The sequence below is a fragment of the Manis pentadactyla genome, chromosome 4 (genome assembly GCF_030020395.1).
Source record: "Manis pentadactyla isolate mManPen7 chromosome 4, mManPen7.hap1, whole genome shotgun sequence".
In the NCBI taxonomy this organism is placed as follows: Eukaryota; Metazoa; Chordata; class Mammalia; order Pholidota; family Manidae; genus Manis; species Manis pentadactyla.
This window is the reverse complement of record NC_080022.1, coordinates 12,230,841-12,253,928: the sequence shown is the minus strand read 5'-3', so window position 1 is coordinate 12,253,928 and position 23,088 is coordinate 12,230,841. Positions and strand designations below refer to the sequence as shown.

The 23,088-nt window shown below is 53.9% G+C and overlaps 1 protein-coding gene and 1 long non-coding RNA gene across 2 annotated transcripts; one reads left to right on the top strand and one right to left on the bottom strand.

Moving 5' to 3' along the window:
* Nucleotides 1-1,008: 1,008 nt before the first annotated feature.
* On the bottom strand, nucleotides 1,009-21,916 carry PADI6 (peptidyl arginine deiminase 6). Its single transcript, XM_057499790.1, is given in 21 exon segments — nucleotides 1,009-1,198; nucleotides 1,200-1,252; nucleotides 2,403-2,476; nucleotides 2,479-2,513; nucleotides 2,515-2,558; nucleotides 3,720-3,805; nucleotides 4,850-4,935; nucleotides 4,937-4,971; nucleotides 5,057-5,213; nucleotides 5,742-5,778; nucleotides 5,781-5,895; nucleotides 6,105-6,212; nucleotides 7,506-7,617; nucleotides 10,792-10,898; nucleotides 11,135-11,310; nucleotides 16,555-16,680; nucleotides 17,486-17,601; nucleotides 18,106-18,172; nucleotides 18,946-19,018; nucleotides 20,845-21,029; nucleotides 21,723-21,916. Coding segments are annotated over 21 exon segments (2,127 nt in total). The 5' UTR covers nucleotides 21,868-21,916.
* On the top strand, nucleotides 6,527-20,290 carry LOC118926940 (uncharacterized). Its single transcript, XR_005030661.2, has 5 exons — nucleotides 6,527-7,738; nucleotides 11,797-12,513; nucleotides 16,288-17,640; nucleotides 18,675-18,958; nucleotides 19,933-20,290. It is a non-coding gene; the product is annotated as an uncharacterized LOC118926940 (long non-coding RNA).
* Nucleotides 21,917-23,088: the final 1,172 nt, after the last annotated feature.

The following is a 23,088-nucleotide window of genomic DNA, read 5'->3' as shown; positions in this document are numbered from 1 at the left end:
ACCAGGGGGCGTCACGAGGCCAGGCCAGTTGTGTGTTCAGACGACACGATGTTTTCTGTTTTCTCCGGGGCTGACAGCTGCTGCTCTGGGCCGACGTGGCTAAACTCTAGACTGCACAGGGCATCAGCCCCAACCTGAGCCGTCAGCATTCCAACGTAAGCCACCATTTGTGGAGACTCTGGGATACTGGCTGCTGTTTTATCAGACCATCCCCTCCTGGTAGGCTGCTGCCCCGGCCTCCTTAAAGGCTTGGAGCGCCCGACCTGCGGGAGGGGGGCACTGGGTGGGGACAGCAGCGCTGGTTAACTCATTTTCTTTAGTAGGATCATTGTATGGCTGTTACCATGAACAGGCAGACAGATGGAAACAAGCAGCTTGGGTCCTGGAGCAGGCGTTTCTCCTGGAGACTTAAGGCCTAGTGAGAGTCCCCCGAGGCCTGCCCCTGCTGCCCCTCAGAGCCTCTACCTGGGAGATCAGAACGCCACCTGCACCCTCTCCCCCCAGCCTGGAGTCTCACCTAGTCAAGCATCTAGGGCTACCTTCTCTCCGCTGCCCAAACTAGAGGATTCACGTAGTCCAAATTCAACCACTAGCTGCTATAGACAAAAGATAACAAGAACGAGGGAGGGACAGTGATTCAGCAGCCTAGTCCCTGCTGCTCCCCCCACCCCTCAGCCAAGGGGGACAGTCTGACCACAGGTGTCCCAGCACCCCACTTTCCATCCTTAGCTGTTGCTGACTTCCCCTCAAGCAAGGCTGTGGCCAAAATGCATTCAGAGCAGCTAGAGCTTTAATGGGTATCTAGTAACGACTGCTCAGCTGAAGATTCCATCTTTTCCTGTGGGGTTCAAGCTGGCAGCATCCATCACCCCATTGGCTCCTGAGGGGCAGGTGAACAGGGTAAGGAAGGTGTAGTGCCTTGACTTTCTAGCCCCAGATGGGACCAGGAACTGGAACACTGTTGAGTGGTGACAACAGGCCATTTGCGCTGTGGCGGGGCTGGCAACGCTAGGCCTGGGGCTAAGGCACCATTCTCCACCATTTGAAGGCAAAGGGGACCCAGCGGATGTTGGCACACGCACAGAAGTCTCCAATCTTGGTCAGGTAGCAGTCAAAGTCATTAATGAAGGTGCACTTGAAGCCCAGGGACTCCAGCAACTGGCAAATGTTTTCTCTCAAGCAGCACATGCTCTCAATCGGGCCCCAAAGGCTTGGGGATGCCTAGCTTCTTGCCCATCACCACCATCTGCAGCTCTCAAGAGGTTGGGCAAGACCTACATGGGGCAGAGCAATGGGAGAGAGCCCCCGACTCTCCTGCGAGTGAGGAATGCCATTGGGTTCAGTGCAAGGGAAATCCAGCCCACCTCTGTGGCTGGGCTGGAGCAGGGAGAGCAAGCCCCCAGCTCCGTTCTGCATGTCTGCTCATGCAGACACCACTAGTCAACCGCAGAGCAAAATCCAGCACTTCTGCCTAACCCTCCAGTGGCCCCTGGTATATTTCTCACTTGGTTGACTTACCTGGTGCATTTCTCTTATCCAGCTTTTTAGTCTGGTTTGTGCGTTGGTCTTGCCTACCTTTCTGGGAAGGTGCACCTACCCCCAGCATGGCTTGCTGACTTCTATCCACTCGTCCCATAGCAACGGCATACCTCCCTCAGAGGGGCTTCTCTCACTGCTACCCAAGCCTACTCCCAGGGCCTGTGACTGGTCCAGTCTTCATGCCCAGAGGGCCACACTGGTCTTAAAAGATAACTCAGGTGTAATTGGTGAGCAGGCCCTGTGTCTCTGGGACTCAGAGAAGTGTTCAAGGAGTTGATGAGCTTAAGGGGCTGAGAGTCCATTCTAAGTGCCTACACGAAGGGTCACGGCTGTGTCAGGAGAGTCAGACCGGCTGTCGCTGGAATAGGCTTGGTACGGCAGGGTCTCCTGCTATACACAGTACACACAATTTCACATCTGTTCTAAGACTATTCGTAAAGCGTATGAACACTCATGTTCCAGATGCTGCTGCCCGAGACATGGGACACATGGACAGGAAGACCGTGTGTTGGCTTGCCCATGGTCTCAGCCAGCACATGGCTCAGCCCCCCACCCCCCAACTGGTGGAAGCAGTGTCCCTGACTGTGAGGTGGGCCCTGTAGCATCCACCCCTTCAGGCTGGGGATTAGCCCAGGGCCTGGCCCGTCACTGCTTGGCAGGTGGCTTGGCAGGTCACCCAGCCTGGGTCTCGCTTGCTGCTCCGAGGGGGAAAAGGGCTTACACCTCATTTCCTCCTGGGCACCGTTGTCTGCTGTGTCCCCACCTCTAGTCCAGCACCATGTACATCAAGAAACTAGCCAGAGTTGACCGCACAGACCCCCACCCAGCCCAGGGATGCCCAGCCTGCCCCCAGTGTCCCTCACCAGGGCAGGGAAGTGGGGCCTCACGAAGAGTTTCCTGGTCTGCTGGCTGGAGGGGACATTAGCCAGCTGTTCACGCAGAACAGCTGCGGGATGTCGATGACGTCCCTCCGCCAGGCCCAGCTCCCTCTCGAGGATGTCACGGCTCAGGTGGATACACTCTGCAGGGCCAGGAGGAGCTGAGAGGGGAGTCAGTTTTGGGGAATTGAGCCTGGGGTGATGGCCTGAAGTGGCTACCATCTTTCTATCACAGACTGTATGCTGTGAGCCTCCTGTGGAAAGCCAACCCTATTACCATGCATCTGGCTCCCTGTTTCTGAGGAAGTGGGGGTGCAGACAAAAGACTTGGAGAGGCCAGGAGCCCACATCTCGTTAGCACTGGGGCAGCAATAGTCCTGTAGCTTCTGGCCCCTTTGGACCCTCAATCCTGGCCAGATGGGGGACCTGGGCAAGGGAAGAGAGCTGGGTCAGGGCAGGAATAAGTTCTCAGACCTAAGCACTCTGTAGTCTTCCTTAGGAAGGGTCCTGAGCAGTGGCCCCCATCAGAGCATCTCCCAGGCCCTGACCACCACACTTGGGATACGTGCCGCCAGGGCTCAAGAGGTGCTGTTTTGACCTCATACCTGGCTGGCACCCACCCTGCCGTATGAGGAAACCTTCCCTGTTTTAGCAGAGGTCCAGGGCATCAGAGTACCAGGGCATAGGATGGCCTCTGGCTAGGAGCCACAGGGACCCAGCAGTTTTATGCTGACCGTGTGTGTGTGACCTTGGGCAAGTCATTGCCCTGTTCCAGGCCTTGGCTTCCTTGCCCAAAATTGGTTGATCTCTTCTGGGAACTCTGCTTCTCACATAGCCAGTCATTCACATTTTAAGATACCTGAGCTGCTGGGTGATTCTGAACATTGAGCTGATGGGCCACTCGGTCCAAGAAGCACTGAGAAAGTTCTGGTCTGTCTGGTTAGAAAAAGGCCACTTGGACATGTGCCAAGTCTAGGGTACTCAGAACTTCCTAGAGAAGTTGGGTGTGGGGGTCGGGGGGAGCTCTGCCAGGATTCCGAGTTGTTTCCTGGTCAGATGCTAGACCACAGGAGTGGCACGGTGAGTATGACTCCAGGGCTCACACTTGGATTCAAATCCAGTTGCCCAGATCATCGGTTTGGGCTCGTGACTTTGTTCTCAGCCTCACTATCCTCACAGAAGAACGGTTTTGCTTCATAGGGTTATTTTGGGGATTACAGTAAGGAATCTTGCCTGATGCTCAGTTGGGAACTTGTCTCGGTTGTCAGCACTTCCCCCCACATTTTGGAGGAGGTCCCCCACGTCCTGGGCCCCTTCCTCCACATAGCCATTCTGCTTTCTCATGTTCTCGTCAGCCAGCAGGTGACTGATGGTATGGGCCTCCCTCCCTGGAGGAAGGGGAGAGGGCGGGCTGGTCTGCAGGCCAGGGAGCAGGCAACTTGTCCAGGGCTGGGCAGACTCCAGCCCTGGGCACGGCTGCCTGGGGTACTCTTGGACCAGTGACTATGGAAGGTAGTCTGCAGGGACTCCTAGGTCAAATGTCTCATCTAGAGACTGACCAGGATCCACGAAAGGCCAGGGAGGACTTCACTGCCTCTCTGGCCTGATAGGAGGAGAGTAGCCTATGATAGGCTGTGAGGGAGGCAGCCTAGAACAGGCCAGCCAGTGACTTCAGCCCTGACTTAGCTGTCACTTGGGCACGTCCATGCATTATCTGACCTGTGCACCTGGCTACCTTCAGCCTGTGACCTGGACCAGGTCATTTGGCTTTGTTCCCAGTTGCCTCTTTAGGTCAGGGATGCCCGACTCAGACAGATGAGGGAACAGCCTTGAGCTTGTGGTGTGTAACCTGTGGTTCATGCTCAGTAAATGCCACTTCTGCAGGTGCTTCTCGGACCAAGAGATTCCCAGGCCCCACCCCAAAGACTGACTTGGGAGGCCTAGCGTGGGGCAGAAATTCCGCATGTCTGACAGGCTCCCACTTCCCGACAGCCCCTCCCTTCCTGGGTCCCACAGCATTTAGAACAGAGATGCTGTGGCCCCAGCTGCACATAATTTCTGCTTGTGCACTTCTGTTTCCCGTAACAGTGACCAGGAGACCCCTGAAGGCCCAGTGCCCAGGTACTTAACCAACGTCCCCTGAACAGAACCCACCAGTGCTGGTAGCCTCTGGTTTTGTTGCCCGCCATGGAGCCATCCACATGCTAACGACGTCCCTTCCCGACAGTCTCACAGCCTCTCCACCCCACAGCTTCTGGCTGATCTGCTTCTGCTGCCCGAGTACCACCAGAACAGCCTGGAAATGGAACAAGGTGTTCTAATTTGGTCTGATATGCTTTTATACTTCCCCAGGACCCCTTCCACCCAGAGAAGTACGAATGACTCGTTAGAGGGCGTCCGGCCTCTGCTCCGTTGCGAGGGGTTTCCCTTACCGTTCGAAAGGAGCTGATCCACTCGAACCTTTCCGAACAGAGGCATGTCTCCACAGCCCTCCTTCTGTTTCTGCTGGAACAGTCTAGCAGGAGCTGGGGCTGGCCAGGAGCAGCCGGAAGCCCTGGAAGACAGAGTTGGGGTCAGATGCTAGCTTCCCTTCCAGAAGCCGTCAAGGTGGGAGACACCCTCTCCAGCCCCCGACAGACCTTTTCCCCCTCCATCTTGTCCTGCATGGGGATGAAGGACATGAACTCATCCATGTGGCCAGTCATCAGCCAGTCTGAGAACAGTTCCACCGTGGCCTGGAGTTGCTGGGCGTAAAGGAAGTCCCGCAGGGCCTTGCCCGTGTCCCAGCCCTCCTCGCTGAAGGGAAGATGGAAAGAGCAGCCTTGAGCCAGCGTGGCCCACGTTGGCTGCCAACTACTTAGTGACCATCAGGCCACTTCGGGTAACCGGCTGCTGTGACCACTGGGCTCAGTGGCTTGTCCATAAGGCACTGGGTGGTCATCAGGAATCCCTTATTCTGGCCCAGTTTAGGACTGAGCCAAGGGATTCTAGGTAAAGACTGAACTCTGGGACACAAGTATTTCCTGGCTTTAGATCATGGCCACCAAGAGGTCCCGACGCGCATCTTATGGAAACAACATCCCGCTGGGTCGACAGGCCAGCTGAACTCAGCATGCTTCAGGTTAAACCCTGGAATCGCCACCCAAAGATGCACCAGGCATTCCTACGTGCATCAGACTCATATCCTTACTCGTAGTGTAAGGAATGGTCCAGGGACAGACAACCGCCCGAGTCTTCTTGGAGTCAGGTAGAACCAGGTGAACTACCTGGGGTTCCTTCCTGTAGTTTTAAGACATCTGGCCACCACCTGGCCTCTTGCCTCACCTGGGGTGAAAGCTGCTGCCAATGCGGATCCTGCCTCGGGGTATTCTTTGCCTCCCACCTGGACAGGTGGGGACACCATCAGGTTCCCAGTGGAATCCATACTGGCCAGCCGGTGGTCCTTGGTGCCGTGGATCACAGAGCCAACCCCAGGGCTCTGGAAGGAGACCCAGCCGGGGCAGGGGTGTTGGGAGGGATGGATTCCAAGCTCCAGTGACACCTGATCCAGACTCTCATGTGGCCTCCTGCACCCCCTTCCCCCAGGGGCCACCTGGGCCCTCTCCCTTGATGCCCCCATCACTTCTGGGCAGGCACCGGGCCTGAGAGCTTGGACCAAACCCAGATTAGCCAAACTGAGCCCCACACCAGTGAGTATTTCATGGGGAAATCTTCGAACTTGAGGATCCATGGGGTGTCGAGAACCAGAGAAAGCGTCTCGTGGGGAGCCTGCATGTAGCAGAAGGCCATCCCATCCTGGGAGAGATGGGAGAACAGGTTGTGAAGGCGTCTCACTCCATCTGCTCTCCTGCCCGTGTCCAGCTCGCCGGCCACCATGCTCTCTGCACACGGGCCACCCCCAGATGGGGGATACAATAAGAGCCCCTTTTTCGTGCCAACTCCTGCTCAGCCCTTGAAACTCAGCTCAGGCATCACCCCTTCTCAGGGCTCTCCCTGACCTGTTCTATTTGTCAAGGTTCAGACTTGAGTTCCCTAGATTCTTCTTCTCTCACCTTCTGGACCCAGTCCGTGAACAAGCCTTGTTGGCTTTATTTCCAAAATACATTCCTCATACACTCATCTCTGGTGCCATTCAGGGGAAGCCGCCCAGATCTCTTCCCTGAATTATGGCAATGCCCTCAAATCAGTTTCTCTGCTATTCTCGGCCTTTCCTAAGACCGGTTCTCTATTTCTCAGCCAGGGGGGTCCTTTTAAAACATGCATCAGAATGTTCAACTCCTGATTCGTACCTTTCGATGTCATCCCATCTTGCTTAGGATTTTTCCCTATTCCTTGCCGTGGCTTACGAGGTCCCCAGTACGTGATCTAGCTCTTACCTACCTCTCACCTTCATTTGCTCTGATCTGGCCACACCAGCCCTTCTGTTCCTCAGGTCCTCCAAGTATATGTCCCCTCAGCATGATCTTTACATCAGCTGTTCCTCTGTGAGAAAAGTTATTTCTAAACTGTCCTCCTACCCCTAATCTTGGCACGGCTAGCTCTTTGTTTCTTGAATGTGAGGATTTTCCTGGCCACACAAACTGCCTGGTTTGGTCTAGTACCTCACTGCATCCTCTTGTTTCCACAGCACTTCGAGTTCTGTCTCTGGTTGCTAGAGCAGGGAAGGATTGGTCCCCTGCTCTTACCTCTAGGACTTAGAACGGTGCCTGGCATGTGGCAATCACTCAGCTCTTTGTGGAGAATAGAACAGATCTCAGGTCTGTGGGCTCTAGACTTCCTGTCCTGCCAGGGTCAGGGGCCCCTGCAGTGGTGCCCTGGCTCTGCCAGCCTACAGCTGAGGGTGCCAGACTCTTCAGGTGCCTGGGTGTTCTTGAACACCCATTCTGAAATGCAAGGTACATTGGACTCAGAGCTCTCTCCCTTGACTATGACTTGGGCAAGTTGTTTTTAGGACTCCAGCAGAGGCTCAGATGAAACAGATGCTGACTGAGGCTTAGCTTTGCTGAGAGAAGTTGAGCCATGTGTGGCCCACGTGCCCAGTCTCCCCTGGCCCTCCCCACGGGCCTGTTTCCCCAGGTGGGGTTTTACCTGGAGCCACCTGCCCAGGCAGCCGGGGTCCTCATAGACAGCTGTCACCTGGCTGTTACTCTCCTTGCTCAGCTCTGTCACCATGTTCACAAAACCCTGCACCTGCAGCTCTCTGCCACGGGAGAGAAGCCAGCTCTGGGAAGGCCTTCAAGGCTCCTCCACTGATCACAACTCACTGTCTCAGGGGAAGGGGACACCAACTTCTCAGGAGAGATTATGCCTCTGCCCTCAAGGTAAGCAAAGCAGCTGTCCCCCCACCTCATGGCGTGCAAGTTGGTATCCCGGAGTGTGTTGCCCTGCGGCACTCGGCCTAGCTCAAGGCAGAGGCAGTGTCAGTCCCTGCTCCGGCTCCCTAGGACCCTGCCCTGTCCCTACCCTGTAGTCCCATTCCACAGGAGCCTTCTACCTCCACCCCAGGTGATTTCAGAACTGCCCCGCCTCTCTGCCTCAGTCTACCCAGAGAGTGGACTTCTTTCCTGGAGGGGCTGTTATTTTTATCCCAAGAAGCTGGGTGCCCCCTTGAGATGGCCAATGAGGTTGTCATATTTCTGTGGGTGGTGGGACTGGGCCTTGAACCCTGAGATCTTAGTGCCGTCATGCACGGTAGCAGGCTTGAGTGCCAGCAAGGTCCATCATTGGGAAGTGTCAAAGTGGGGATTCTAGTCCAGTTCCAGGTCTGCAACTTGCATTGCTACCCTAGCTACTGTTCCACAGAACTTTGTCAGGTCTACACAGACAAGGCCACAGGGAGATGACCAGCCTGACAAGGTCTGGAACAGTCTGAGGATGTGTGCTGGGGGAAGGGCGTGTGGCTAAGCTGGGCCTGAATACCTGCCCTGCGCAGAGTCCTAGAAGGTCTGGGGTTCAGCAGATGCTTCCTGTGACTGAACTTCAGCTTTTAGATACGAAAGATGAAGGAGGAAGAGCTGTGTCTGGGTATTTTATCAGCAAAATCCTTGGAACTCCTTCCTTTTACTTTCTCATTCTGAAACTGGGCATGCCTCTGAGGGCCCTACTCCCTAGCAGCACTCCCGGGGAAGAGCTGTTTTTCTGTTCTCTCCCACTGGGCCTGGAGGAGGGGGGACGTCCTCCTTGCCATGTGCAGCTACATTCGGGCCATCAAGTCCTCTTTGGAGCTTTGGCTTGACCAGGCCCTATTTTCTAGCTTACTTCAGCCTCTTATCCCAACCACCACTCCCTCCAAGATCCTCATCTGGAACCAGGGTCCATCACTCCGCCTCCTGCCTGCCCACGCCGGCTGGTCCCTGGGCCTGCAGCTGGAGCTGCCTGGGGCCCCTGGCCCTTCACTGCTTTCCTGTTTCTTCCCCTTTCTCCTTGCCTGGCTGTGTGTCTATAATGCATCATCATAATATCCTCATCCCTTTCCCTTGGGCTTATTTGCCTGGTGAAACCCCAACTCTGGTTAGACCCAGTTCTACCCTTAGTCTTCCCTAGAACTCGAGTTACTGAAAACAGTTGGAGAAAAGCCCATTGTGACTGGTCTCTAACCAACCTAGAAGGTCCTTAGCACTGGGCAGCCTTCCTACGAACATCTGTGTGCCGTGCCTCCTGGAACCGTGGGTGAGCTGCCCGTGCACCCTGGAGGCCAATCTGACTTGTGTACCCACCCTGCCAGCATGGGTCCTATACCCATCCCATCAGTGTGGTTCCTACAGCTGCCTCATATCAGATTTTCCCTTCTCTCTCTCTGCTGGGTCAAGTCCATCAGCATTATTGCTTCCTGCCTTAAAAGAAAGCCTTCCCTGGCCAACAGACGCCTGAAAAGATGCTCCACATCACTAATCATCGGGGAAATGCAAATCAAAACCACAACGAGCCGTCGCCTCACAGCATTCAGAATGGCCACGATCCAAAAGACAAGAAATGGCAGGTGTTGGCGAGGATGTGCAGAAATGGGAACCCTCCTTCACTGTTGGTGAGAATGTGAATTGGTGCAGCCACCGTGGAAAGCAGTACGGAGGTTCCTCAAAAAGTTAAAACTAGAAGTGGAATTGCTGGGTTGTAGGGTATTTCTAGGAATTTACCTAAAGAAAACAAAATCACTAATTTGAAAAGATTCTTGCATCCCTGTGTTTATTGCAGCTTATTTACAAGAGACAAGATATGAAAGCAACCTAAGTGTCCATTGATAGCTGAATGGATAAAGAAGATGTGGTACACATATACAATAGTATATTACTTGGCCCTAAAAAAGAACAAAATCTTGCCATTTGTGACAATATGGATGGTGCTAAAGGGTATTATGTAAGTAATGCAAGTCAGAGAAAGACAAATACCATATGATTTCACTTGTAAGAAAAAGACTCAAACATAGAGAACAAGCTGGTGGTTGCTATGGGGAAGGGGGGTGGGCAAAAGAGGTGAAGGGCATTAAGAAAGGTAGAAGCTTCCAGTTGTAAGTCGTGGGGGTGTAAAGTACAGCATAGGGATACAGTCAATAGTGTGTGGTATCTTGATACGGTGACTTGGTAACCACACTTATCTGTGTTATTTTGTAATGTATGTAATTTTTGAATCACTATGTTGTACACCTGAAACCAATATTGTGTATCAACTATATTTCAATTTTAAAAAGATGGAATCCTAAAAAAATAGACTTCCCTCAACCTCATAGCTCCTTCCAGCTTCTCCCATTCAGACCATTTCTTTGGGGTTTTGCAAAGTGCTCCCTTCCCACTCCCCCTCCAGAGCTCACTTCGCAGGCATCTGCCTGCCCTGCGTCTCCTCACTCCTCAGGTGAGCTCAGCTAGGCCAGTGGCTTTGCACACCTTACATGTGCCAATGGGCACCCAGACCTACCCCAAGCCTCCAAACTTTCCCTTGAGCTCAGATGCTTAGCAGCCTAACGGGGTTCTCCAGGTTTCAGTTACCAGAGCATCGATTCTACCCCACCTCAGCAATGGCAGCACCTGTCCCCTTGCTGCAGACCCCAAACGCAGGGGCATGCTTGTGTCTTTGCACCCCACACATCAGCTAACCTGGTGGGGACGTCCACCTTCAAAGCAGTCCTGGATCTAATCCTGTGCTCCCGCTTCCCTGGCCGAGCCACCGCCGTGTCTGGCCCACACCGTCACGATAGCTGAACTGGCTCCTGCCTTTTGGTCACACCCCTGATTTCCCATATGGCCAGAGGGACAGAACACTTGACAGTGTCCTACTAGTTTTACCTGCCAGGGTCCTTTCTCCCCTTCTCCCTAAGTACATAGACACCTGGCGAGAGACCATCCCCGCAGCTGGGCGTGTCCTGTGCGTCTCGGTTTCTTACCTGCACAGGTAAACCTCTAGAGGCATCTGGGTGCTGGGTATAAAGATGCAGGGAGCCACCTGGAACACCACTGTGTCTTTGTACACCAGGGTCTCTGGAATTGACGGCAATAATGCATGGAACCAGGTCACCGATGGGACATATCGCCCCGCCCCCCAGTTAGCCCAGCCCACCTCGGGGCCCTCCCCTGTCCTCTGCAGCTCTCTCCCCCAAAGACGGCAGGAAACCGCAGCTCTACCCACCAAGCCTTGTCTTCCCCTATCCCCTGTCCTGCTGTGGGAGATGTTTTCTTCCCACACAGTCCCTGGCCCAAGGACTGCTTATCTACTCAGATACATACCGGGTCTTGGGACTCTGCCACCAGGGAAATGGAGTAAAAAATCAGGCCTGAGAAGTCGGCGGATGGGAACTGCACAGGTTCAACTTAGAATGTTTCCTTCAAGTGGTTCTCAAGGGGGTCAAAGGTATAGATGTGCTGGCCGGGCCCCAGTACCAAATCAGAGGTGCTAGAGCTGCCTTCTGGGAGGGAGAGGAGGGCAGGGTGCCGAGGCAGCCTGGGCCAGTCGCAGCTGACAGTCAAGGGCACCCGTTCGCTCGTGTCTGAAGCCAGCCTGGGAGCTCCACGTTCCCAGTGTTAGGGCCTAGTGGACAGCCAGGTAATCACTCATGAGCAGGGGCCAGCACTCACCAGTGTGCTTCAAAGACCTAACACAGGTCAGGAGTGGGGACTCGAGATGCACACGCCTGCCGTGGAGACATTCGGTCTGGGATCCGTAGGTGGTTTTATGCTTTGACCAACTTCCAGGAAGATACCAGGAAGTCTTAAAGGTGAAAAATGCAGAGATGGGCTTGGCAGCCTCATCCAAAAGCTCAGACGCTGCCTGACTAAGCACCAGGAAAGCATCCATGAGGGCTGTCTATCGCACGGTTAAGGCCTTGAGGGTCTCTGAAGGTGAGCAAAGTTTCTATCATGCATGTATAGCTTGTTGCCTTCTTGTTTCTTAGGTCATGAGATGCAAAGCCACATGCAGAAGAGAGAAGGGATTGCCACATGATGTCGTGTCACTAGTTAATTCAACCCCAAGTCTGCCTATTCTCCATCTCTAGAGGTCACCCTGACCCAAGGCCACCAAGCTCTCCCCACCTGGACTGCTGTCCCTACCTGGCCTTCCTACCACAGCTGTCATCCTTCTGACCCATTCTAACAAGCTTTGACCCATTCTTGAGGCTGCAGCCACAGTCTAATGGCAGTGACTCCTGCTTAAAGCCTCTAGCTGCATTCTCATTTTAGGAGATCCTATCTAGGTTTACCTTGGCCTCCAAAGCCCTGAAGGATCTGGGCCCTGCATCTGCCTGAGACCCCATGTGTAGTGGGCACCCGCTGCCTTGGCCTCCCATTCCCAACATGCCAGCAGATGGCTGCTGCGGCCACGGCCATCCCCAGGCCCCAGGCATGGCTCCAGTTCACCAGCCTCTTGCTCTGGGTTGCAGTACAGATACACTCTGGCTACTGACACCTCTGCAGAAAACCTCCTGCAGGCCCTGGGGCACTGGCTGCAGGAGTGGCCTCAGCCTTCTTGCTTCTGCGACAGCTGCCATGTGTGGGCTGTGCCCGCTGGACAGCCCCAGCTGAGCACACTCCTGGGGACTCCTGCTTCTAGTCTGCCTGGGGGATTCCCCACTGGCCCTGAGCCAGGCCTTGAGGGGGCAAACCCAGACAAGGTAAAGTCTTCCCCCAGGCCCCGCACTCCCCAGGCCCCCAGCACAGCCCTTTTGCCTCATTGCAGAGGCTCACAGCTGACATGCTTGCCATTCTGTGGGTTCCCAAGACACAGACTGGATGGTGGCTGCCATTACTCGGTCCCCCGAGAGCTGCCACAGGCCCCGACCTGCGACTGCACCAGGGCCCTGGGCTTCCCAAGGCCACTCCACATGGAGGTGATCCCCACGGAGCGGTGGGAGCCACAGGGTCCCAAGTCTGCCTGCTGCAAGCCCTTTATCAGCCTCAGTTCCTCTATGGCCGACTCCCTAGACTTGTGGCCTCACTGTACACCAGGAACTGTGGTGGAGGCTCGTGGACCCATTTGTGTCTTCCCTGCCCTGGAGGCAGGCGCTGTGATTGTTGTCCTGTTATACAGGGAAGGAGGGAGCAGCCTTAGGACCTGGGCACCACATAGCTCCCTTTACCTCGAAGGCCCCTCCTGCCCTGTCCCCCCAGAGCTGGTCCTGTGCTCCCTCAGTTCTCAGCCCTGCTGCCCTTCAACTCCCTCCACCCCCAGCCCCTGCTTGGTCCCTGGCTGGCTGTCCTGCTGTCCTAGTGAGCTTACCCTCCCAGAGGGGGAGCCCAGGGCACAGTAAACAAGGACCTGAGCTGGGCTCTTTTCCTGCCCTCCGTGCACCCCTGGGCCTGGGGGTGGGGCGAGAGTGCCTGCTCTTCACTGGCGCTCCTAGGCTATTTCTTCCTTCCTCAAGAATCCAAGTCCCTTAAAGGGACTGCCCACCATCCTCACCCTTCTCTGTAGATTGTTGTCACCTGCCCACCATCCTTACCCTTCTCCATAGATTGTTCTAGCACTGGCTTGTCTCCATCACCATTGTGGTAATTGCTGTTTACCCTACAGACTCTTCTTTGACCTTATTTCAATGAACCAGAGTTCTGTGCCATCATAGATGCCAATGTTCACGGCCCAGACATCACCTCCAAAACAGACCTCTGATATATATATATATATATATTTTTAGCTCATCTATACTCCCAGCTCAGCAATTCCTCGGCCCTAAACCCTCCTACTGCTAGTTCCCACCCTCCCCTCTCCACTCTCCTACATTCCAAGATCCATTATCATGCCTGCTCCTTTGCACAGGCCATCAGCCCCCACACAAGACCCCCACTCTGGCTAAACCAAGTCTGAAGGCCTCTTGCACCCAAGCAGCCACGGCCCTGAAAGCCCTCATTTTTGGGTCTGGCCAAACCCTGGGGGGGGTCCTCGGAAACGCTTGCTGCATTCGTGTCCATTAAGGCTCACACATCCTGCGATCTCAGTATTATGGAGTCACTCTCACAACTTCCTCCTCCTGCATCCATTTCCCCCCCTCCGCTTGCATCCAGGTGTGCTGTGTCCCCCACCTTAGGTACTGCCCCCAGCTCCCCACCCTGTTATTACCACCACACAATTCCCTTTAGGGCAGATTCCTCCCATGGTCACGCTCACTCGCCGGCCTGCTTCAGTTTGGCTTTTATCCACACTGGTCTTACCAGATTCACAAGTGACTTATTTTGAAAACCAAGACTCCTCCATTGATTTGAGTCTACCAACAGCACCAGCTACGGTTGATGACTACCTTCACAAAAGGATTCTTTTATTTCTGGAACCTTATGCTCCAGCTTTCTATTCCTCAGATTTCTTCTCAGATGCCTTTGCTACATCTTATGGATGAGTGGTTCTCAAATTTAGTCCCGGACTACCCCCCCGCTCTTTTTTTTTTTTTTGAGGCCTCTCTCCTTGGCCCGCCTTCTCCCTGTATCTTCCTGTCATCTGCCCTCTGTGCACGTCTGCATCCGCATCTCCTCTTCTTGTAAGGACACCAGTCACACAGGGTTAGGAGCCACCCAGTGACCTCATTTAACTTAATCACCCTTTCAAAGACCCTATCTCCAAACTGAGTCATATTCTGAGGTATTAGGAATTGGGACTTCCACATTCAAACTTTGGAGGACAGAATTCAACCCATAACAGAGGGGAAGCACAGGACATTCTGAGATTATATGCCCACTAAAAGTCCCTGAGATCCTTGAGACCTCAGTGGGGAAGGCAGAAGCTGGGCACGGGAAAGAGCCTGTCTTTTCAAATCTTTAAGTCAGTATCTATTTTACCAGAGCTGGATTCACCTTTAGAGAAGATAGACCCCCTTTTTTTTTTTTTTTTTTGACAGCCCTCAGGGTTACTGGGGAGAGGGTCCTTTCTTACAATCCTTGGTCCTTTCCCTCTCTTTCCCAAAGATGGGTTCTTTTTTGTTGTTGTTGTTATCATTAATCTACAATTACATGAGGAACATTATGTTTACTAGACTCCCCCCATCACCAAGTCCCCCCCACAAACCCCATTACAGTCACTGTCCATCTGCGTAGTAAGATGCTGTAGAGTCACTACTTCTCTTCTCTGTGTTGTACAGCCCTCCCCGTGCCCCCCCAACACTATACATGCTAATTGTAATGCCCCCTTTCTCTTTCCCTGCCCTTATCCCTCCCTTCACATCCATCCTCCCCAGTCCCTTTCCCTTTGGTAACTGTTAGTCCATTCTTGGGTTCTGTGAGTCTGCTGCTGTTTTGCTCCTTCAGTTTTTCCTTTGTTCTTATATTCCACATATGAGTGAAATCACTTGATACTTGTCTTTCTCCACCTGGCTTATTTCACTGGGCATAATACCCTCTAGCTCCATCCATGTTGTTGCAAATGGTAGGATTTGTTTTCTTCTTATGGCTGAATAATATTCCATTGTGTATATGTACCACATCTTCTTTAGCCATTCATCTACTGATGGACACTGAGGTTGCTTCCATTTCTTGGCTATTGTAAATAGTGCAGCGATAAACATAGGGGTGCATATGTCTTTTTCAAACTGGGCTGCTGTGTTCTTAGGGTAAATTCCCTGTCCTAGACTCTTTAGACAAAACTTACTCAAGTATACAACAGGCAGCCTGATATACGCGATGAACTGCAGCATCTTTAGCAGGCTACGTGAAGCGCTGGTCTCCTGGATGGGCTCCAAGGACATGTCAGTTTTCTGTACTCAGTGGTTCTCTTGGAGCCAGAGCAGCCCTCGGGGCCTGAACAAAGCTTAGATCTGTGGGTTTCTAAGGCTCGTTCCTAGCCCACATGGACAAGGACCACGTACAAGCTGGGCCGCCTTTTCTGGCTAGCTCCAGGTCACAGCGAAGGCCAGCTATGACCTGCAGTCTACAGAGGAGGTGTGGACTCTGAGTGAAGGCCCCTGAGCACAGGTAAGCTGAGGGGCGCTCATCGATGCTGGAGACAGATGGACACAGAACTCTGACTCACTGAAGCTAAACTTGGCTTTTAAAAGAAGGTATCTTACGCCTCCAGAAACAAAGAGTCAATTCTCAATTTAAGGAATTTAGAGGCACTGAATATTAGACCAGTTTAGATGTCAAAAAAACTGGTTCAAGGATATTTTGTTGGAGTTGAACACGCCCACTTTCTAAACCAACAGCCACTATACCTTTATCTATAGAATAGGGACATGCCACCTGCCTGCCAGTTCAGGAAGAGCTGAAGAGGATCCATGTGTGGCGTGGTGCCTGGGATAGACATGCAATCATAGCTGATTACCTCCTTGGGTTCTGAATTCTGGAAACAATATTGTGAGATCTTGGTTAAGAAATGAAGATGGATTCTTCTGGCAGGAGTAAAGGGCAGATAATGTTATCTAATATGTATGATACAATAGCTTTCAACTAATATGCATCTCTTTCAGCTCTGAAAATCCTATGGGAAAGCCACTACCATTGCCTTACTCTATTGGGAAAGTGGGCTGGCAATGCAACGAGTCGCCCGTGTGTACAGATGTGATCTACGGTGAAGGTGATAGCGGAGACTCCCAGGGACACATGTCTGGCCACAGCAGACCCTGACCTGCAGCTCCAGGCCCTGGCAGGGGCCCTTCTGGGACTGGCTGTGGCCCCAGCTCGCCCCAGCACCCTGGAAGAGCAGACAAAGCTGGAGTCGGGTGAAGAACACTCACTTTGGGGCCGGGAGACTCTTGCCTTCTCTGACTTTCCCTTGGAGGTGTGGAGAACCAGCCGGTATTTCTTTAAAATGCAGCTGGGCCCTTGAACATTCAGTGTCATCTGGGACAGACTCTTTATTTCTGGGCAAGGGATAAGGCAAAGGTTTAAAGGCTCCTCGAGGCCAGCACTGCAGGGGTGGAAGGAGGAACAGTAGGGTCGGGGTGGGGTCTCGAATGTCGGACCACCAAGGACCCTCTGCCTCCCACTCTGGCCTAGGCCTGCATCATGTCTTTGCTGCTTGCTCCCTCCAGGGCCACAGGTCCCATCCTGGGTCCACTCTGAGTGAGGATGGCATTTTCCCCACACAATCGTAAGCAGTAGATGGTCCCCACAAACACCTAGAACAGGGCCTGGCACAGTCGGTTCAGCGAGGGTTCCCCTCCAGTCTCGGTGTGAACCAGGACATCCTGGTCTACTGCTCAGACCCAGAAGCTTGGTTCCAGCCTCAGGTCAGGGCCAAATCCAGGACTGCTTTTGCCCAGGTCAGTCAGCATCCTGCCTTAGGCTGCAAGAGGGTTTTTACAAGAGGCTCACATGCCCCTTGTGTTCTGATTCATTTAGTCTTCTCAAACACCTGGTGAAGCTGACCATATCCCCATTTTACAGATGGCAAAATAAGACCAGGGAAGTTAACGTGCTCAAAATCACATCCGGGTAGTTTGTTATCTGACATCAGAGCCGTCTTCCCATGGGGTCACGTGGCCTCTTTCTCCCCAGTTACAAGCTTCAAGTCACTGGCAAGAGACATGTTAGATCGGTTTAGAGGGGAGACACTGGCCTGCATCTGTGTTTGCTAAGGGGTGGGACAGTGAAGGCCCAGGGGAGGGCAGAGCCCAAGGAGGGAAGGTGGTGAGCGCCTCCGGTCAGGGGCTGGCTCTTCCTTACCTTCTGAATAGGACACCTTTGTGGGCCTCCTGTCTACCAGCTGGCCCACGTCAGCAGGGCTGCCGTTCACAAGCAGGATGGCATCCCAACCACTGGGACCCCAGACCCAGTTTTTCAGCAAAGAAGACAGGACAGTTGGTTCAGGAAGAAACCAGGTAAATCCTGCTTCCCAGATGCTACCCCACATCAAGGACAGAGACAAGCCTTCCTCCAGGGTGACAGGGACCTCTAGATCAGAATTTGCCAACTCAGGAGCCTGTAGGAACAGAGAGAAAATATCAGGTAAGTGGGCCAAGAGGAAAGGAGAAGAGCTAGATACAGGTTACGAGTTTCCTGTTTTCTTCCAGCTTCAAGGGAAGTGGGGACTGAGGCAAACTAGAAGATACACATCCCATCTGAAGGGGCAGCTAGCCCCCTTTTCTAGGTGAACATATGACAGGCTAAGATACAAGCCTAGGGTCAGACATTCCAGTGTTTAGAAAAAATCAGAGGTCAACTACATCAGTTCTGATTTGCACTCTAGTAATTTGACTTCAGAGACACTATGAAGTCCAAGTCTGTGGGCCAGACTGGTTCACAGTCCCTGGGCCCTGCACCCTGGGCCCCACCCTCACCCCACCTTAGCCTCTTCGTCACTTGTCATCTGGACTCGCCCACTGCAGCTGATATCCACATCCAGGGGGACCGCTGGAACAGGAGGGGAAGGTCTCAGCCACCCAGACCTGCTGGACAGAGCCTCAAGCGGTCGATCCCCCAGAGCTCCCCAAGGCTGGTAGCAGGGCCGGCCAGCCTCTCCCGCATGCTGTCAGCTTAGCAAAAGAAAGTTCCTCAGAGGCAGACTGCTTCTCCTGAGCAAGCCTGGGGAGGTCCGGGTATTCAGTTGTCTCCCTCAACCTCCTGGGACTTACAAAACAAGTCCGTTGTGGTCACTATGCTGTTTTGTACCACTTGGCCTCTACCCAGGTGATGCCTACCTGGAAGGCCCACCTCTGGCGTTCTGAAAAGCCCTTGGCACTCTAAGACATAGGAGGGGCTCGATCCAAGTCAACCCTAAGCCCCTTTAGAGCCCAGGGACCCAGTCTCTCTCAAGTGTCCGCTGAGGCTCCTACCATCTTCACATGCCTCCTCCCAGCCTTCCCCCCACAACTGGCCACTGTATGCTTTCCCCTGGTCTTGTTTTTGTTCATAGCTCTTGTCATCTGACCTGCTATATCCCAACCAGAATGTCCAGGCCACCGAAACAGACCTTAGCACCTGGACAGGTGTTCAGGGACCGGATGCTAAAGGAATGTTCTTGAATGAGCAAGAGGGGATAGGATCTGGTGTGAGAAGATGAACTGCAGACCATCCACCTAGAGTGAACCCATCCAGGAGCCCCCTGGGCATCTGATTACAGGATGCTCCTTTATCTCCCCTTGCTTCTGGAAAACTCCCCGCCCCAGGGCGGGGGCACCACTCACCAAAGCCAGTGAGGTACAGCTCTGCTGTGGCCACGGGGACTTCCTCATCAGGCTGGTAGTATGAAACCAAAACCTGCGGAGACAGCACCCAGAGCCCATGGGAACACTGGGGGGTAGGGGCAGGAGCAGGGCCCTGGGCTGTGTCCCCAAGTCTGGCCTCTTGGCCCTGGTCTCGTGTTAGAGTTTAAGCTTCCGAAGTCTTACTGCGGGTTGGCACAGGGCCACCATGTTGTAATTTGGACTGAGAATAACCCATTGATAACATCCCATGACGCCTCCAAGCATGTCCAGGCTGAAGCCTCACGACAGCCCATCCGGGTGGGCTCTACCCAAGGCAGAGATCAAGGAACTTGCCCCCAAGTTATTCAGCTAGAATGGGTGGCACAGGACTTAAGATCCAGGTGTCCAGCTCTAGAGGTGAAGCTTTAAACTGTGCTATATACCCTCCCCACTAAGCCTGCCCTCCTGGGTTCTCACCCATCGCCCCATGAGACGGGCAGTGAGGAAGCGGGGCTTCTTGTGGGTTAAGCTGCTCACTCAGAAGGAAATAAGGTGCTTGGGTGGAGACCGGGATCGGAACACAGTCTTTCCTGTGTCCCACACCAACCTCTGCTTTCAGAGAGGCCTTTATACCTTAGACAAGGACCTGCCCTTCAGCCTTTGGCCTTGACCACAAGACCTTCATCACAAACAGAAAAACCTAACCTATAGCCAGGGCTACACTTTCATGCATGCGACCCACCACCTGTTCCTAAGTGAAAGCTTCTGTTCAGTGAAGTCAGGTATCTCAGTGGCCCTCTAGATGGTGCTGGAGGCTGGGCCCTGGGCAGAGGGCACTTCTAGGCCCTAGTTCTTACCTGGGAGATGCACAGTGCTTATCTGAATGCACCACCCGCCTCTTAGGAAGTCACCTGCCCCGGGCACAGGGTGTAGAATACCGTACTTACTACCCATTTGTCATCCCAGCTTAACCCTCGGCAACTCCAGGTTCTGCAAATGAACCCCCAGTCCTGACACGCCTCATCAATGGTTCACACCCTCAGCATCACAGTGGAGTCACCTGGAGCACTGTGAATGATGGGAGCAGGGTCTCCCATCCCTTCCCTCAGGTTGGTTTAATTGGTGAGGGGTATGCCTGAGTATTGAGTGTTATGAAGCCCCTGTGCCTTTAATCACACTGCACACATGATCTGCTTCCACCACAGCATCACTGCCAACACCGAGCTCGTGATGAGCCTATTCTACCAGCTGGAAGTCAGCCTCCCCCTCGGCTGCCACATGCACACTGTTAAGGAGACAGCATGCCCAGGAGAAAGAGCATGGACTCGGGCTCAAATCCTGGATCTGCCCCACTCTAGTTATGCTATTTAGGTTTATATAAGTCATTCTGTGCCTCAGTTTCTTTGTATGCAAAACAGAGCTAAAGCTGACCTCTTGAAACACGATGCAAGATACCTGGCACACAGTGTAGGTTTAAGTTTCATTAAGGTCTTTCATTAAGATCCAGAGGACCAGCTTCTACTGGGAAGCCCATCTGAGTTATGCTGCTAAAACCTCCGACCCAGACTTTAAAAGCCGCTAGTTTGGAAGCCAGCCTGGCGGCGTGGTCAGAAGCCCACGAGGAGGAGACTGACAGACTTGAGTTTGAACCCCGGGTCTGATTCCCAGCTTGGGCAGGGCGCCCTTCACTCGGTGTCTTGGTGTCTTCGTTTGGCAGGGGGGTCACGGAGCGCCCACCTCACAGGCTGGTTGGAAGCCCTGAGTCACATCAGACATGCGAAACACTTGGCACCACATTTCAGACTCAGGACCCAGGAAATGCCAGCTGTCGGGGGGAGACCCCAAGCTAGCTTCCTCCCCTGGGAGATTCCCCCTCACCCCGCACCCCTCCACCCTTACCCTGTCCCCATCAGTGGCAGAGCTGAGGGATACCATCCTCACCAGCACGTCCATGGGGTCAGACAGAGCCCAGCGGGTCATGGCAGCCTCTTCTTTGGTCACGACCGGGACTGTGTTGTGGATACTGACTGAGACCCCTGCAGAGCCAGCAATGGTGAAGGACTTGCACTTCTGGGGTCACTGGTCTGCCCGGCAAGGAGGGGGTCACCTCTCAGCCTAGAGGGTGGCTGGCCTGATGGGGCCTGGCCTGTCGTGCTTTCTTAGGGCTTTGGGCCAAAGGCCTGCTGGGCAGTGTGGTTCCATCCTGACCCCAGCCTCACCCCACACCAAGGACCCCTGTGTCCTCCCTCCAGCCCAGACCCCACCTTCCCACCAGGGTTCTAGAAACTACCAGAGCTACAGTTCACATGAACCCCCAAGGAGGGAGGAGCCATTTGAGCCACAGGAATCTCCAAAAGGGACTTGGGAGGTCTATGCTGTGACCCCAAGGAAGACCTGGCCTCTGATGAATGAGTCACCTCCCCACTAAGGCTCCAATTCACAGGAGCCCCCTCACTTAATCCTCATGGCTGCCTGGAAAGCCACCTCACTCCTGTTTCACAGGTAAGGGCACAGAGAGGGTAAGGCACTCATTTCTTCAAGGCCCCACAGCCTATGTGGGGCAGAGGTGGGATTTAGGTCAGAAACCCACAGCGTCAGGACTAGGAACCAACCAAACCAGGCTCACTGAGATGAGGCAGGCCCCGAAGATGCAGAGAAGGGAGGTAAATTCCCATATAATCCAGAGACAGCCCCAGGAGGGAAGCCCGGCTCCAGCCTCCCTGCCCAGACCCATCCCCCAGTCGGCTCCCTGGCAGAGCCCCCAGCTCCTCACCCACTGAGATCCAAGCAGATTTCCATGCCCAGCACACAGATGGCATGGACAGGGCTGTCCAGGGACAGGTGGACGATGCTCAGGAAGGACATAGCCCAGGCCTCCGAGCTGACCACCCTTAGGCCTGCACTGCAGCCCTCACTCGGCATAGCAGCCTCGGATGAACCCGAGCTCTCCACCGCCCACCCCTCTTATGGGCTCAGGGTCTCTCCAGTCCACCCCCTTGTTAGGGAGGCTTCAGCAGCTGCCCAGCTGAGGCTGGTTTTCTTCATGGAGGCTTGGGGGCGTGGGGTGGTGGGGGCAGGTATAGAGGAGTAGGAGGCGTCAGAGCCCCTTCATCACTAATTTATTAGGCAGCTAGTGCCCGTAGACTCAGGAGGTCTGAAGCTGGCTGCTCAGGTCTCTGGTCTTCGGCGGGGACCAAGATGGGCTCTAGGAAGCTGGTGCTTGGACTGGTCAGCCTGGGAGGACTGACTCAGCTGGAAGCTGTCAGGAGCAGAAATATCTGCATGAGGTTTGAGGGGTCGTAGTCAGGACGGCAGCGTGTGGCCACACTTCCCAGGTTCTGGGGCCTCAGAGCCGGGGCTGGACCAGTACTGATTGCAAAAATGAGTAGGGCACTTGTTAAAGCTGCAGATTCCTTGGTCTGGCAGGTCTGGGGTGTGGTCCAGGAATCTGCGTTGCATCCCCAGGTGATTGGGGGTGGGGGTGTTCCTTGTCCACAGCTGTGTCACCAGCTCCAGGCAGGGACACGACAAGTGTTGGTGGGTGAGTGGAGGGTCCCCTGCAGAGCTCAGTTCACCAGCTGCTCCCCATCTCCCCTGAGCTCAGTGAGAACTCCTGCTCCAGCCCAAGGGACTTACCAGTGCACTTTAAACAGTGTACATTTTATGTTTTAGGTGGGGGTTATTCTTGAATAGGTATCGCATTCCCATGGTTGCAAGTTTAGAAGGGGCTTGCAGCAAAGTCTTTCTTCTCTCTTACCCACCCAGGTCCCTCACAGAGAAGAACCAGTGACATTCGTTTCTTTGTCTTTGTGGATAAAATGAGAGTTCCTGTGGCCAGGATTCTCACCTGCCCCTGGTCGGCTTGCTGCTGTACACGTGCAATGCTCGCAAGTGCAGACGTACACACGTGTTGTCAGTGGGCTATTATTGACTCTATATAAAGAGCTCTGCCCCATGCTTTGGGGGCTGCAAGGCAGTGGAGGGGCCCAGAGGCAGTAACTGGCTTCCTGCATTTCAGACTTGCCCTGAGGAACATGGGATTTTATCACTTGGCCCATCACCATGAAGGTAAAGCTGGGTATAAACTCTTTTACCCACAACGTTCTGTTGTTCTTTGTTCTCACCGAAGCCATGGTGGGCCTG